The 14381-nt window shown below is 48.7% G+C and overlaps 1 protein-coding gene across 2 annotated transcripts in view; it reads left to right on the forward strand.

Moving 5' to 3' along the window:
• The window catches only part of PRKCE (protein kinase C epsilon), a 541930-nt gene that overhangs the window by 504832 nt on the left and 22717 nt on the right, over positions 1-14381 (forward strand). The window contains exons 13-15 of one of the 2 annotated variants that reach the window (XM_061432251.1): positions 4919-5107; positions 8616-8762; positions 13975-14004. In XM_061432251.1, the coding sequence (XP_061288235.1) occupies positions 4919-5107; positions 8616-8762; positions 13975-13989 (351 nt within the window). In that variant the 3' untranslated portion in view covers positions 13990-14004. Of the gene's footprint in view, positions 1-4918; positions 5108-8615; positions 8763-13974; positions 14005-14381 lie in introns of those variants that run through there. The other variant, XM_061432250.1, reaches the window with a different exon arrangement.

The raw sequence follows: 14381 nt of genomic DNA on the forward strand, positions 1-14381 counted from the left end.
GTGGGCACTGTTCGAGCACCTGCTAGACAGAAAGTGGTGTGAGGATGAAGAATGACTGAGACCCTGGTGGCTCTCCTAAAAGGCCTTTGTGTCTCGAGAGAGTGACAGCTAGTTCAGCAGAATAAACAGGTACACAAGATGGTAGCCTCAGGACTCAGGGAAGGTTTCTTGGGGCACCTGGTGGATGAATTGAGTTGCAGAGAGTCAGCAGGATTTCCTTTGGTGGTATGCAGTTGTGGAGGTGGGGAGGGGTGGGCATCCCCGAAAACAACAGGAAGCGTTGGGTGGGTGTGGGGTAGGGGAGGAGATTCTGTGTCCCTGGGCTCTGAATCCTTTAAGGCAGAGACTTTGTTTCTAATCTCTGGCACACAAATCAGTCTCTTAGTAATGGTTTGTTGAATGAATAAATAAATAAATAGGAACTTGTAATACTCCAACATGAGCAAAGCCTGGAGGATGAGAACATTCTTGGCCTTTTTTAGAAAGGAAGATGGTATGGCCAGAACAGAGGATTTCTTAGTGCTCTTAGTAATGAGCAAGATTAGGAAAAAGGACCAAGGAAAGGGGCCTTTATTCTATAGGATCTGTGGATCCTCGAAAGTTTTCCCAGTGGAGGGAGGGGCATCATCAGACCTGTCCCAGAAAGAAGACAGGCAACAGGAATGTATATCAGAAGCTAGAGGGCCAGAGAAGATTGGTTGAGGGTTTTTACAGCCCAGATAAGACACAGGGAGGCCTGAGGAGGTCCACAGAGTGAGGATGGTAATAGGTAAAGTCTCACTGGAACTTCTATCTTCTAAAAGAGTAGAGATTTCAGACTGCCTCTACTAGTAAGTTCTTTTAGTGGAAACATTAGGAGTTTAACCTTCAAGGAGAAATGGAAAGCAAGGGCTCTCAGTTGAGACCTGTTTTTCCACCACCATCCTCATTCACTCTTTGTCATAAGAATGGTTGGTACTAGGCCCTCGGTGAATTGATGTCAGAGTCAAAGGCTTGACTGCTTAGTGTAGTAGTCAAGGACCCAGCCCAAGACAAACATTCACTTTATGATGAACAGAACACCCACACGACTTTGATGAAAGGCAACCTGTTGGCAAAACTCACAATGGATAGCTGTGGTTTCTGTTTTATCGTGGGACCCAGACACTGAGCCTTCTTGCTCTGCACTGTGTCTACTATGCAGCACCACCACTCTGTGTGAAATGCCAAGTGATTCCTGGCCCTACTGTAGGCAAATTATAGCTGATGAGGGCATTGCTACCTTTATCAAAGGGTCACTGAGAAGGTTAAATGAAATTATGCCACTAAGGCATTTAGCCCAGTGCCCAGACCACAGTAAGTATTGGGTCAACAGTGGCTCCATCACAGTCATCATGGTTGTTGGGTCATGCAGTGGGGTGGGCAAAGCACAGTACTAAGAGTTGAGAATCCAGGCTGGACTTAACCACTAAAGCCCCCATGTGACCTTCACCAAGTCACAAAATATTTTTGACCCTCAGATTCTTCATCTTTCAAGTGGGAATGATAATTCCTGCCCTAGCCGCCTCATCAAGCGTTTTGAGAATCTAATGCAATTAGAGCATGGAAATGCTTCAGAAAGCATAAGCCTATATCCAAATAGGAGGGGTTGTGAGGTGCCTGGCTAACCCTGCAACCAGAGACACCTTCTGAGGCACTGACTCTACCCTGAGGCTTCTCTTTCCACCACATGCCCCTGGCTGACCTCCATGACAACCCCTCCCCTATCTCCTCACCTGCTCCCCAGACAATGGCGGCCAGCCCTGGGAAGTGCCTGGCGTCATTAGGCCCAATGCCTGTTCTTCTCCCCCAGCTCTGACCCATCTAGGGGTTGGCTGCCATGCCAGGTACCCTCCCATGGCATGTGAAGACTTGCCTTCTCACCAGCTCCATCCATGACAAGGTGATTGGAAGCAGATAATTAGGGTCAAACCTGAGGAGGATTTTATCAAAGATGCCACCCCAAACAGGAAGCCTCGGGAGGCGCCTGGGGAAAGGTGGGCAGTGCAGCTCTGGTGGTTTCCTTAGCACCATCCTGTCTGAGCACACACGGGGTCACCTGGAAGCTACCTCCCCACCACACCCAGCTGTACCTGCCCTGCCCTGAGGTTAGCGGGTAGCTACCTTAGCACCAGGGTCCCCAGAGCCCAGGAGAGAAGGGAGCATGCCCTGGAAGACACACACAGTGGTCATACCTGGCAGCCAGTCTCCCTGAGTGTTGCAAACAGGCTAGTCACGAGTAGATCCAGAAAACTGCTAAAGCCCCTATCCTCTGGTGGCTTATGGATGCCCTGGGGAGACAGTTGACCATGAAAAAAAAAAATAGCTAAAATCATGATAGTATGTGGAAAGTGCCTGTCAAATCTTAAGGCCAGAGGTCTTAGGGTGCCAGAGGTCTTAGGGTGCCAGAGACTAGGAGAAAGGTTGGAGAAATCCAGGAAATCTTTTTGGAGGAAAGCTTTTGGTGATAACCATGACCTTGAAGGTGGTACCACAGTGAGCCAGGCTGGGGCTCTGGGTCTTTCAAGGTTGAGGGAGGCTCAGACTTTGGCTTTGGCACCGAGCAGCTTTACTGGCTTCTCAGTGGAGCCTATATCTTTGACCTTTCAGATACCATGTACTGACCACTGGACTAAGACATCAAAGGTCCTAACCAAGCAGATTACCAGCCCCAAATAATTTAAAGTTGGCTGCATTTGCTCACATTCCTTTTCATTCTAAGTTCTAAAGAGTCCTAAAATGTGCATTTTTTTTTTTACTGTTGTCAAAATGCTTCTCCCACCTTTTGATTTAATCCCAAGCAGTCTGCAACCTTAAGAAGGGCATTTTGAGCAGACCTCAGACCAGATACCTGAGTTCAACCTCGTCTTCTGTCTGGTAATCTGAGAACTGAGCTGGAGCTTCATTCTGAAATAGGTGACCTGAGAAGTTACCTGCCTGGGGTGACCCGCAGGCTGGATGACCATTGCCATTTGGGGAGGTGTCTTTAGAATACACCCCTTTGACGATGTGCACTCCAGTCGTGCTCCTCCTCCCTTCACTTTTTGGAATTCTTTATAGAATGATAGCACTGAGAGCAATCAGAGATGACCTCTCACCTGCCCCGCTGTCTCTGGGCAGCACCTCGCCTGGTCCTACTGACTGATAAGAAGAAAATATCACTGTGGAGTGGGAACATCACTTCCTTAGCAGTGGGGACAACCCAGCATTCTTTCTGCTCTGACCTGCTACATACTATACACACATGGAGATGAAACCTTGTAGAAGTAAGATTAGATTTAGTACCACCTTGCAATTATATAGAGCTTTGTATTTGCAGTAGGCTTTCGGAATCTTCTATCTTAATTAATCTTGTGAGGTTAAGCTGAGGATCTGAGCCTCATATGATAAATGAGGAAGTCAACTGTCTGGCTTGAGATCACCCAGAAATGTAATGCCAAACTTGGGGTGAAATTAGGTACCTCCTGGTTTATCTTCTATCTCTAGCACCTGGCCAGCACTGCAGAAAAATTAGGAGGGGGAATTCACTTGCTTTCCCAAAAGTTCTGCAGCTTCTCGACTCAGAGTTCCTCTCCTGCACTGACATTCTGATTCTGTTTGTAAAACTTGAGTCCTCACACACCATTCTGCAGGAAGCTGATGTCAGCGTGTCTTCAGCATCATGTGCTAAGTGCATGTAACCTGAGCGAGTCTGACTCCATATACTTGGAGGAAGAGGCAGGGAGAACATAGATAAGAGAAGTGGCAAATCCTTATTTGGAGGATTTGTCAAAGAAAAATGCAAAGACAAAATGCACCAGACAACCAGGATTTGATTTGAGCTCTTGGAATAGGGAGAATTTTATGGAATGCCTGAAATAAAAACAAGGGAGTCCACTCAATATGCAAGGATCACTGACAAAACAAACCCACGTGTTAAGCTAATTAAAATCTATACCTCTTTGGTTTTCTCAGTGTGAAACTAACAAGCAATAAGTGAAATAATATGGTAAGAAATTGATGGAGTTTATTATATGTTTGAGCACAAAATTGTGAGCTAATTATAATGAATATACCACAAAGCAGATTAGTGTCATGTTTAACAATATTTAGTAATGGATAAAACAAACTTTGAACTTAGTCAAATCTGAAGTAAGATTGGAATGAGTGCATAAATCTGGCTTTATTTCCTGCAAGTCACTTAATTAAAAGTTTAATTTTTTCACCAGTAAATTAGGAAAAAGAAAATAATCTATGTAAAAGCTGTTATAAAGGTAAAATAGCACTCAATCACTTTTTTGAGGGGTTCTGGGGCTTTATAAAGGAAGGAAAATGATTTGTCAGAAGGCCTTAGGAGAGTCATGAAGAATAATAGAAATGGGTCTTTTCTCAGAATATGCAAGAGCATAGTGGTCCTTTATGATTAGAACACAAATGGGTGGGGAGATTTATTAACTGTAGTTTCTTTTTCAAGAGCCCAGGGCTCCGTGAATTCAGCGTTGTCACTATCTAGAGAGGACTGAGGTTCTGATCACCCTTTTTTATTGAGGGGAGACCTAAATTTGCTGCACTCACTCACTGTGATTTTAGTGTCGAGAATATGCACAATTTTTTCACCTGGCCCTCCATGCAAGTCAGGAACTTCATCTGGTACTCAAGCAAAGAAGCTGTAATTTGTTCCCACTGGAAAGCAGACTGTGGGTGTTGACTCTGGAAACCTGGCCCCTACGCTGTGCCTCCCAAACTCAATTTTCACTCAACTAGCTGATTTAGAACCCAAATTTTTATAAGGCAGCCCTACTCTATGGAAGAACAAGCTGGAAATAGAAACCCAGGTCTTCGCAAGGCCACTTGTGGTGCAGGCGTGGCCTCGGGGAGGCAGCCTGCAGAGGGGCCCTGATGTTGCCCATCTCCCAAACAGATCCTGCAGGAGCTGGAGTACGGCCCCTCAGTGGACTGGTGGGCCCTGGGGGTACTGATGTACGAGATGATGGCCGGGCAGCCCCCCTTCGAGGCTGACAACGAGGACGATTTGTTTGAGTCCATCCTCCATGACGACGTGCTCTACCCGGTCTGGCTCAGCAAGGAGGCGGTCAGCATCCTGAAAGCTGTGAGTCATCGGCCCTTGCCCTCTTTCTGCTCCCCAGCCTTCCCCCTGCCCCCACCCCTTTCCCCATCCCACCTCTGCCCAACAGAAGGGGTGGAGGGCAGTCACCACTAGGAGTTCACATCTACTACAGCGGCTGCTGTTGAGAAATCGAGCCCAGGGCAGATTGCTCTTCTTGTGGTCAAGGGGCACCACATCTGCATTCCCAGAGGAAAGCTCTGTGCACTTGTGTATCCTCCAGAGCTGCAGAGGGGGAGAACCAACCCCGGTGGTGCTGGGGTCACCCCTACTGCTCACATTCTGGGGGTAGTACCCCCTTTCCTGATCTGCCACACATGCCTGTCTACCTCTGGGGCTTGCAACGGGAAAGAGAGAGAGGTAGGGAGGGGGAGACGCTGTACACCTGTGTCGACAACAGCGACACTGATCAGAAAAGATGTGTCCTCTCAAGATCCCTGTGACCACAATGGACTCAGATGTAATAGACTTTCCCACGCCGCAAAATAGTCCCTTACAGATGATAATGCTTAGTACTTGCTCAGTACAACCATGGCTACAACATTGAGATACTTGTACTATGGCAAGTAAATGAAGTTATCTGTCCCCCTGGGAATGCTCAGGGAGGTGAGGTGCAGGGAATGTAAATAGACCAGTTTACCTGGGGAGGGTCACCCCACTGGGTTGAGGCCATGACAGCCCAGGAACCCTGACTTCTGTTCCTGGCTCCTCTCACCCATCAGAACACCCCAAAGTTCAGAGTCAGCATGCCACAGCGCCAAAATTGGCCATATCAAAATACCTGCTCTATCATGGTTTATTTTTCTTGTTTTCCAAGTCAAGTCCCAATATTTACCTAATTGTATATATACAGAAATATTACATCACTATCATAAATGGAAAATCAGTATCACTTACATAATTTATTAACATAAATCATCCTATAAAAATAGTAAAAAGGCCTAAAATCATTTCACAGGTGTCTGGAGGGGACTCGTACCATGTTTTGGAAAATGCTACATCAGAACATGTTGCTTCTTTCTGCAGTTCATTGTTTCCTTCCTCTTCCCTTCTTTCTCTCATCTTCCTTCCTTCCCTACCTCCCACATCTATTTCTCTTCCTCTCCCTCCCTCCAATTCCTTGATCAATGAACAACTGTCTGTTGAGTGCTTTCCTATGTGCATTGCGCAGTGTTTTCCTCTAGCATTGTGCTAGACGCTGCGTGAGTGTAACAGCCATCATTCTTGCCTTGTGGAGCCTGTGATCCAGCAGGAGAAGGTGGGGAATAAGTTAAAAAACACATCCATAGGTGGTCACAATTGGGCTACGAGCAGTGAAGGAAGCAAAGAGAATATGTTCACTCACTCATTTATTCCACACCTATTTATTGGGCACTTGGATGTGCCAGACACTATGCCAGGCGCTGGCAAAAGAAGACCCTGTAGCACCTGAGGCAGCTAGGATGCCCCCAGCAGAGCTGATCACTCACCCTGGGCCCCGGACACCAACCTGACACACCTTCCAGTGAGCACCCCGCCGGTACCCTAGATGGGCCGTTTCATTATGAATGATCAGAGCAGAGGTCTTCACCTAGGGATGACTTTGCCCTTTCCCCTCCCGGCCCCCCACACTTCCATCATCCCCCAGAGACATCTGGCAATGTCTGGAGATATTTTAGTTGTCTCAGCTTGGAGGGGAGGGGTGCTATTGGCATCTAGTGGGTGAAGCCAGAGATGCAACTAAACACCCTGCACTGTGCAGCTAAGAAGTATCCAGTCCAACTGTCATCAGCACAGAGGAAACGTCAACCTGCAGAGGTTGAGAAGAAGGAGGTTGTGCCTGTGTCAGCTGGTTGGTGAGGGCGAAATGTCTGGGAAAAGACGAGACTCTGGCTCGGGGTCAGCTTCCTGAGACGCTAAAACCTGTGTGTTTATCCATGGCCCTGATACTTCCCCTCCCAGAAGTGGGAGGACAGGAAGAGCTGAGGAAGCAAGGAGAAGTCTTCTACTCCCTTGACCTTGGAACACTTCACTTCCTCACATTGTCGCTTGATTCTAGGGCCAGGCCAGGTTTTCCATGACTCTGGCCACTGAGCCGTGTCTCTTGAGGGCTGCTGCCTACGTGCAGAACTCTCCAGAAGCCTTTGCACCATAGAGGTATGCAGTGCACCACCTGTGCAACAGTGAGCAGCGGTCCTGCTTCCTCCCTTTCCCAGCCCTGTGCCCCGAGGGCCAGCCTTCAACCCCGCGGTTCTCTCATCTCAATGTACTGAGTGCATCCTGGGAGCCAGGCACTGAGCCATCCGGCCCAGCATCCGCTGGGAAGATAGGACTGATGCCTATATCATAGAGCTCACCATGGAGAAAAAAGTTTAGACAAATTATAATTTAAATAAATGAGAAGCATCTACCCAGTACCCCTCCACCCTCTTATCTCTGCCCAGGTAAGATTCTTTGGTTTCAGCAGGGCCAGGCAGGAGTCAGAGGAAGTTCTTGCTACCCAGAAAACCCTCCCTTGCTGAAACCTGAAATGCCATCATTATAGACTTATCCTATACTTTGTGCTCTTCAAGTCCTTTGTTTAACCTCTCAGTCTTCACCGCATGAGACATAACCTCAGCCTCTGACACACACGCAGACACACACCACTACCTTTATTTTGGTTGGCTGTCAGAAATGTTTCCACGTACCAGCACTGAGTTTTTTTCAAGGTTATATTTTTATACATCTGCTTAATTAAATTCACATTTGCCATCAGGACTGACTCATTTAGTAGCAATAGTAATTTCACTTGGATGTGTGAGTTCACAAGACACCAGCCAAAAAGTACAAAACACACCAATGTGGTTTTTACAGACAAGCATTGAGAAGCAAAAGCCTTTCTTTTTCTTGTTTTTTATCTGTTAATCTATGTTGGGTTTTGTGCTAGCAATTACAAATTCAAATAAAAAATTTTTTTTTAGTAGGAGGGCCTACATTCAGGAAAAGGAAAAGGGAGGAAGTGCCTTTGAAAACTGACCTTAACATGAATATCTGGTCTTCTTTCCTTACCTCCAAAAGAGCTGTTGACCTCTTAGTATGAGGTTGTCAGACTTCAGTCTCCCTGATGAGAAGAGTTAAGAATCTGAGGGGAAATCAGAGGGTTAGAAAAAGTCTAAGTTCCTAATCTTGACTTGATACCTCGCTGGCTGTTTGACTTTGGCCAAGGTAATTAACTTCTCTGAGCCTCAACTACCTCACTTGTAAAGTAGGGATCGTGTTAGTCCCTCAGAAGGCTGCATTGCATGGAATGAGTCAGTCTATGCATATGACATGTGTGGAGCGGTGGCCGGTGGATAGTTAGTCCTACTTAAGGATGAAAGAGTACCCTGAGGGGCCAAGCTCCTGAAAGCACAGAAAGTGGGCTTGGGAGGTGACGCCAAAGATTCTGCCTTGGCTGAGCTCCACCTTCCCCTCAGTGCCTGTGCCTGCCGGGCCTCTGTTCCTGATTCTCTCTCTGTCTTCATCCCCCCAGTTCATGACCAAGAACCCCCACAAGCGCCTGGGCTGCGTGGCGGCACAGAACGGTGAGGATGCCATCAAGCAACACCCATTCTTCAAGGAGATCGACTGGCTGCTCCTGGAGCAGAAGAAGATCAAGCCGCCTTTCAAACCTCGCATTGTAAGTAGGCCTGTAGCTTGTACACACTGAGGGTGGATCTGGCATCCGTGCACAGAGATGAGGGTCTGGGCACATTTCACAACCAAGATGACAAGGGCAGAAGGTCGCCAAGAGACACCCTAAACGAATTTCGTTGACCCTGGGGGTTTACTGTCAAAGATACATAACCAATAGCTGTAACCAAGATGATGACTTACATGGGACACAGAGGAACCTTTTATACTTTAATCAAATTTTATTTATCTTGACCAAAATTGTAGGCAATACTGATTTTCTATGTGTGGTAGAGATACAAAGTTTCTTTATAAATAAACATTTTTTTAATGAGTCCATTTAAAGAAAAATATTAACTCAGTGATAGTCGCAGTCATTGTTTGGAGCTAGCACAGAGCCTGAGGCTGAGACTCAGAGGTGGACATTTGAAGAGGACTGTCCCCAGAGCGGCCTGTGGAGCCCAGCTCTGTGAGATGCCATTTCTTTAGACCTCGTCTCTGCCTTCTTTGACCCACTCTCCCTTCTGCCTTCTCTCCAGCCTCAGCACACACTTCTTCCAGGTCGTTTTGCCTGTTGTGACCATGCCAGTCAGAGGAAGGTGCAATCATTGAGTTTGAAGCTCAGAGGTTAGAAAGAGGAATAGGCCTGTCGAGTCCAAGCTTGACTCAGACAGCAGAGACCACGTTGTGGCAGTGACCTGCCTCTGGAAGGGAAAAGGGTCAGAGGTGCTTTCCTTAAAGTTAGAGAGTGGGTGCGTGTAAGCATGCGTGTGCATGTGCGTGTACACATATCCATGTGTGTGTGTGTAAGGGGAAACTCTTAGTTCTCTTGCATCCTAGCCTCATGAAGCAATCATTTAGATGAAACTTTGGGTAACCAGCTGGCTGGTGTCCGGGGAGTGAAGAGGGGCTGTGTAAGGAAGTTACAGGGCAGAGCCCTGACTCCTTCTCCATCACTTCCATGTATAAAAAAGACCCTCCTGTGCCTTGGGAATCATCAGAGAGGAAATCCACTATATTCCAGGAGGTTTTCTGGGGGGCATTGGTTGACAGTGCAGGGATCTTAGAAATATTTCACATTGGGGGTAAGATTCAGCTGAAGGATGTGATCCAGGCCTCAGCCAGACAAGAGCATGCAGGTGGAAGGTCCCTGGACATAGTCCCATCACCATTCTTTGTTTGCTTCCTTCTCGAGTTTTTATGATTTTCTCTGGCTGACACACAGCTTGGAACAGGCTAAGTTCAGGTGTACCTTCTTTCTTTGTTAACATCACCCACAGCTCTGGGGCCTGCTGTTCTAAGCCTGTAATGTGAGCTTGGAACAGGGCTTATGGCACATGCCAACCTGCCTAAAGGCTGGCCCCACCCCATCCCTAGGGTCTCTGCAGGTGGTCTTTTAGGACAAGATGAACTGACAAGTTTCCCCAGACAAAATGAGGCGTTCAGGAGACCAGAGGCCAGGCAGAGGAGGAGAAACTTATTTTAGGTTTAATCTAAGTTGATCAAACCCAAAGAAAATTGGGAAGTAGACCTGAGTAAGGAATCTAGGCCCAACAAAGAGGAGCCCAGGATGAGCACAGGGCCCAGTCAAACAGTGCAGGTCTGCAGAATGACTTAAACTGCAGTCTAGAGGCCAGGTCAACAGAAGGACTTGATGCTAGGCTTGCACAGGGGCAGGGCTGGAGGAGCAGCCCCTCCTGGGGGTGCAGGCTGGCAGCGACAAGCCCCAGGGGACCATCATCAGCAAGGGGTGTGAAAGGAACGGGGGTCTGGCTGGGGCAAAGGCAGGCAGGGAATCTTTGCAGAGAGCCCACGGGGAAGCACGGAATTCAGGAAGCTCTTTGTGGTAAAAGGCACAAGGAAGCTTTAAAGGATGAATTCATGGAGCAGAATCTTTCTCTGGAGTGGTCTGGTGGCCGACTCGCTCGGATCCAGTGGAGGCAATTGCTCTGAGATGGCCAAAGAAGCCCCAAGGAGTGCTGGTCTCCAGGAGCTCTTCCCAAAGCCCCAGCAGTTCCTGGGGCTTCCACCCTCCAGTCTGAACTCTGAGCACAGTGAAAGTGCACACCTGAGAGCAGGGACACTTGGAGCAGTCCCTGGCTTCCCCAGAGAGAGGTGAGGGCAGGAAGGACAGATGTGCAGTTTCTATGGCCCACAGGATGGGCAAGGATACAGACGGGTGGGGTGGGGGGGCATGAACCAGAAGGCTGAGCGGTAGCCTTCTGCTAGCTGTAGCCCTGGCCCTGGCAAGGGGTGTGGGTGCTGGGTGCTCCTGTGGACAGGGGGTGACGGCTCCCCAGGAATCAGCAGTAGAAGTCCATCCTGGGTCAGGGGTTCTTTCTATCCACATAGAATGCAAGAGCTCGGTGCTTCCTTTCCCTGGGCCTTTTGACAGCCCCAACCTGGACCAGAGGGCAGGACTCTGCTTGCTTCCTTCACTGAAGGGCTCAAGTAGGCTTCTGGGGGCCATCCAGGAGCTCCCACCAAGTTCACAACTGTTTAGCATTCCTAAAGACTGAGTCATCATTGCCTTGGAAATGATCCTCTGGGCACGTTCCTGCTCGCCCCTCACAGGCTTCCAGAGTCACTCTCAACACTGTTGGGGGTCAGGAGAGAGGGCATTTATTTGGTTGGTTTGAATTCAGTTTGAAGGAAGAAATTTGAACATCATCTGAAGGAAGGATAAAAAAGGAAACTTATATTGTATGAGAGGTATTTCTGGTCACGTTTGGAGCTGAGTGATATTGATCCTTACTAAGTTCTCAGCTATAGGGCAGTCAAGATATATTCAAGTTATTTAAATCTCTGATCACAATTACATCCTTGTGACAAGAGATTTCTCTCCAGAGAAATATTAAAATCAGGAAAGAACAGTCTTCATCTAGTTAGCATGTTGAAAAGGTGTCCCAAATCTGTCCCTTGATTGAAAACTCTTCTCTGAAAAATGTTAATGGCATCATCCTGAGTCATCTGTGGGCTGTGTAATAGAAACAAGTTTTAAGTTGAATTAAAGCCCACTGCGATGACGGATATACTGTATCTCATCTCTGAAAGCCCTAGTTGGACCAGTGTGGAAACTCACACAGGTGTTTATAAGCCATCACCCGCTCTAACCATCCCAGGATTCTCCCTGGGGGTGTGGAGGCCTGCCTGGCTCAGATGCCAGCAGTGAGCAGGGCTCTGTGTTCCAAAAGCTGTGTCAGTATAAGCCACAGACAGCCACACATGAGAAGTCACTGGGGAGACCCTGGGAAGCTGAAGTGTGTCCCCATAGATGTCATCTTTTGCTCATGGGACAGGGAGTTCCAACACAAGACAAGCTCTCCTTGGGCTTCAGGTGTCACATAAATTAAGGACACACCAGATGCCTTCCAAGGAGAACCACGGAAGAATGGTTTTGACAGAGAGAGGAAGAAAAACTGGATTGACACTGGGAACAAGTAGCCAAGGTGGCAGATCACAAGCAGCGAAGGACAGTGTGAGTTTCTTAGATCTTAGGAACAAACTCCAAGTCAAAGGGAAAAAGCCACTGTGAGAAGGGAGGGGGCAAGTCTGTGATCAAGCATCTCCAGCTATGCACCTTGGAGGTGGCCTAGCGAAGACACTGGGCACATTGTGTTCCAGAAGCAAGGAAAGCTATGTACGGACTCCCCATCTCATCAGGCTGAAGATCTCCAGGGTGTTCAGTCAAGGGCCTGGGGCTCCAGAGAGAACTCCGGGGCTCCTCTGTTCTGGGCTTGCTCTACTTGCTCCCTGCCCATGCCCTGCTGATGTCACACCAGGATGCCACCAGTCCCCAGGAGCCTGCTGAAGAGCTGCTTTCCACTGCTGTGCTGGCCCTACTGAATCTGAGCCCCCTGGGCAGTTGGCAGTGGCGAGGTGGGGCGGGGCAGGCATCCTGCCTGTCTGATTCAGGAAGGACTTGGTTTTGCCTGGTAGTGGGTGCTGGGGGAACAGACCTGGGGAGGTCCTGTCTTCCAGTCTAGGAGTTATGCAGTGACAAAGCGTGGCAGCCTGTGTTCCAGGGTTCCTAACCATCCCCACTGCCCCACACAGAGGCCCTACACACGGGTGGGCACAGCAAACTGCACTCTGCCCATGCTGGCTCAACTGGAGGCTGGGGTCCCCGGGTCACCCGCACAAGGGCTGAGGATATGGCAGGAGAGCAGCTTCCAGAACTGGTTTCCATCGCCTCCATAGGAAGCCTCACCCCTCTAAAGATATCACCGAGGAGATTGTCCAGATTCGTAGCTGGAATTTGGCCTCTGGTCAGGTTCCATCACAGACTTCGATTGGCTGCTATTCCCTCCAGGCCTTTGCCTTCCTGAGATGTTTGCTGAGCTGAGATTTCTGCTCCCTGGCGCCTGAACCTCCCTGTCTAAACCCTGCCCTGACTCACCAGCTGTCAGTATTTCCTGGGTTTCCTCCCTTCAGGTTTTCACCCCTTTGCGCTAACCCCACCCTAGGACATTTTTCAGTGGCCTTTGCTTCTGCGTGGAGCTTTCCTTCTCCTCTTTCCTCCCAACTATCTTATCTTGTATATCCTCCCTCCTCCACTTTCCTTTTTATGCTCCTCCCATCTACCCTTTCTCCACTCCCATACTCTACTGATGTTGTACAAGCGATGTGCCATTAACACCGAACTGGAGACTTGGTGCCATCATGCACTCAAATCAGTTTTTCTGATTAGAAAGCTTCTGGTTGGAAGCAGGCGGCTTGCTTCCAACCACGGGCATACAGCAGTGGGTGGGTGGGGGAATAGAAAAGCCAGCAAAGCTGGATCTGTGACCTTTGATGCTGGAAAAACTCTCCAATATGGAATTCACCATCTGTCTTACTGGGGATTTGGTTCCAAGACAGTGGCATCATTTGCTGCCACTAAAAGCAGCCTTTTAGCTTTTGTGTTCCTAGTGGGCTTGCCTTCCTTGGGGACCGTAGGGGCCAGAAGTGATGTGTTTGGTGTGATTGGAGGGCATCACCTGACCTTGTAGATCTTGGAGGTATTTTTCTCACTCCTAGCACTCCTCCTGCATACTCCCACCCTGCCCCCCAAAAGCAGGAGGCTCTGAGATTATAGCGCTGAAATGGGGGGGAAGCCAGTGGAGGAGGGAAAGGTCTGCCTTCCCAACATCCCACCTGTCCTCAGTGAAAGCCAAAAACAATGAGGGAAATGCCAGCCAAGTAAACTTCTCTTTGTGTACATGTTCTCTCTTTTCAAGTTTGCTTCAGTGTGAATGTCCCTCTTTAAGGTAAGGCCTCCAGAATGGGGAGTCTCTCCAGGTAGGTGAGCCCTCAGGCCTGGTGACACGGAGGCCCCTTTCAACCTCATGATCTGTTCCATCCAGCCATCCACACTGCATGGCGGGACCCTCAAGGGAGGCCCTTCCTGCATGCTCCTGCATGACCAGGCTGTGCTGAGAGAAAACTGGGAAGTGGGCCTGAGACCCTCACACCCTCACCAACTCAGCGGCCAGAGGAGGAGCCCTGCTGAACAGACAACCCTTTCACTAAAGCCAGCCCACCAGCTGAAGACCTCCTGAAAGCGTGAATCTTGAAGACAGAGCCCTAGAGACCGTGAGAGGCTGTCCTCATCTTCCACATGGCAGGCAGGACGGGGGCCCAGTTA

This window comes from Bos javanicus, chromosome 11, assembly GCF_032452875.1.
Source record: "Bos javanicus breed banteng chromosome 11, ARS-OSU_banteng_1.0, whole genome shotgun sequence".
In the NCBI taxonomy this organism is placed as follows: Eukaryota; Metazoa; Chordata; class Mammalia; order Artiodactyla; family Bovidae; genus Bos; species Bos javanicus.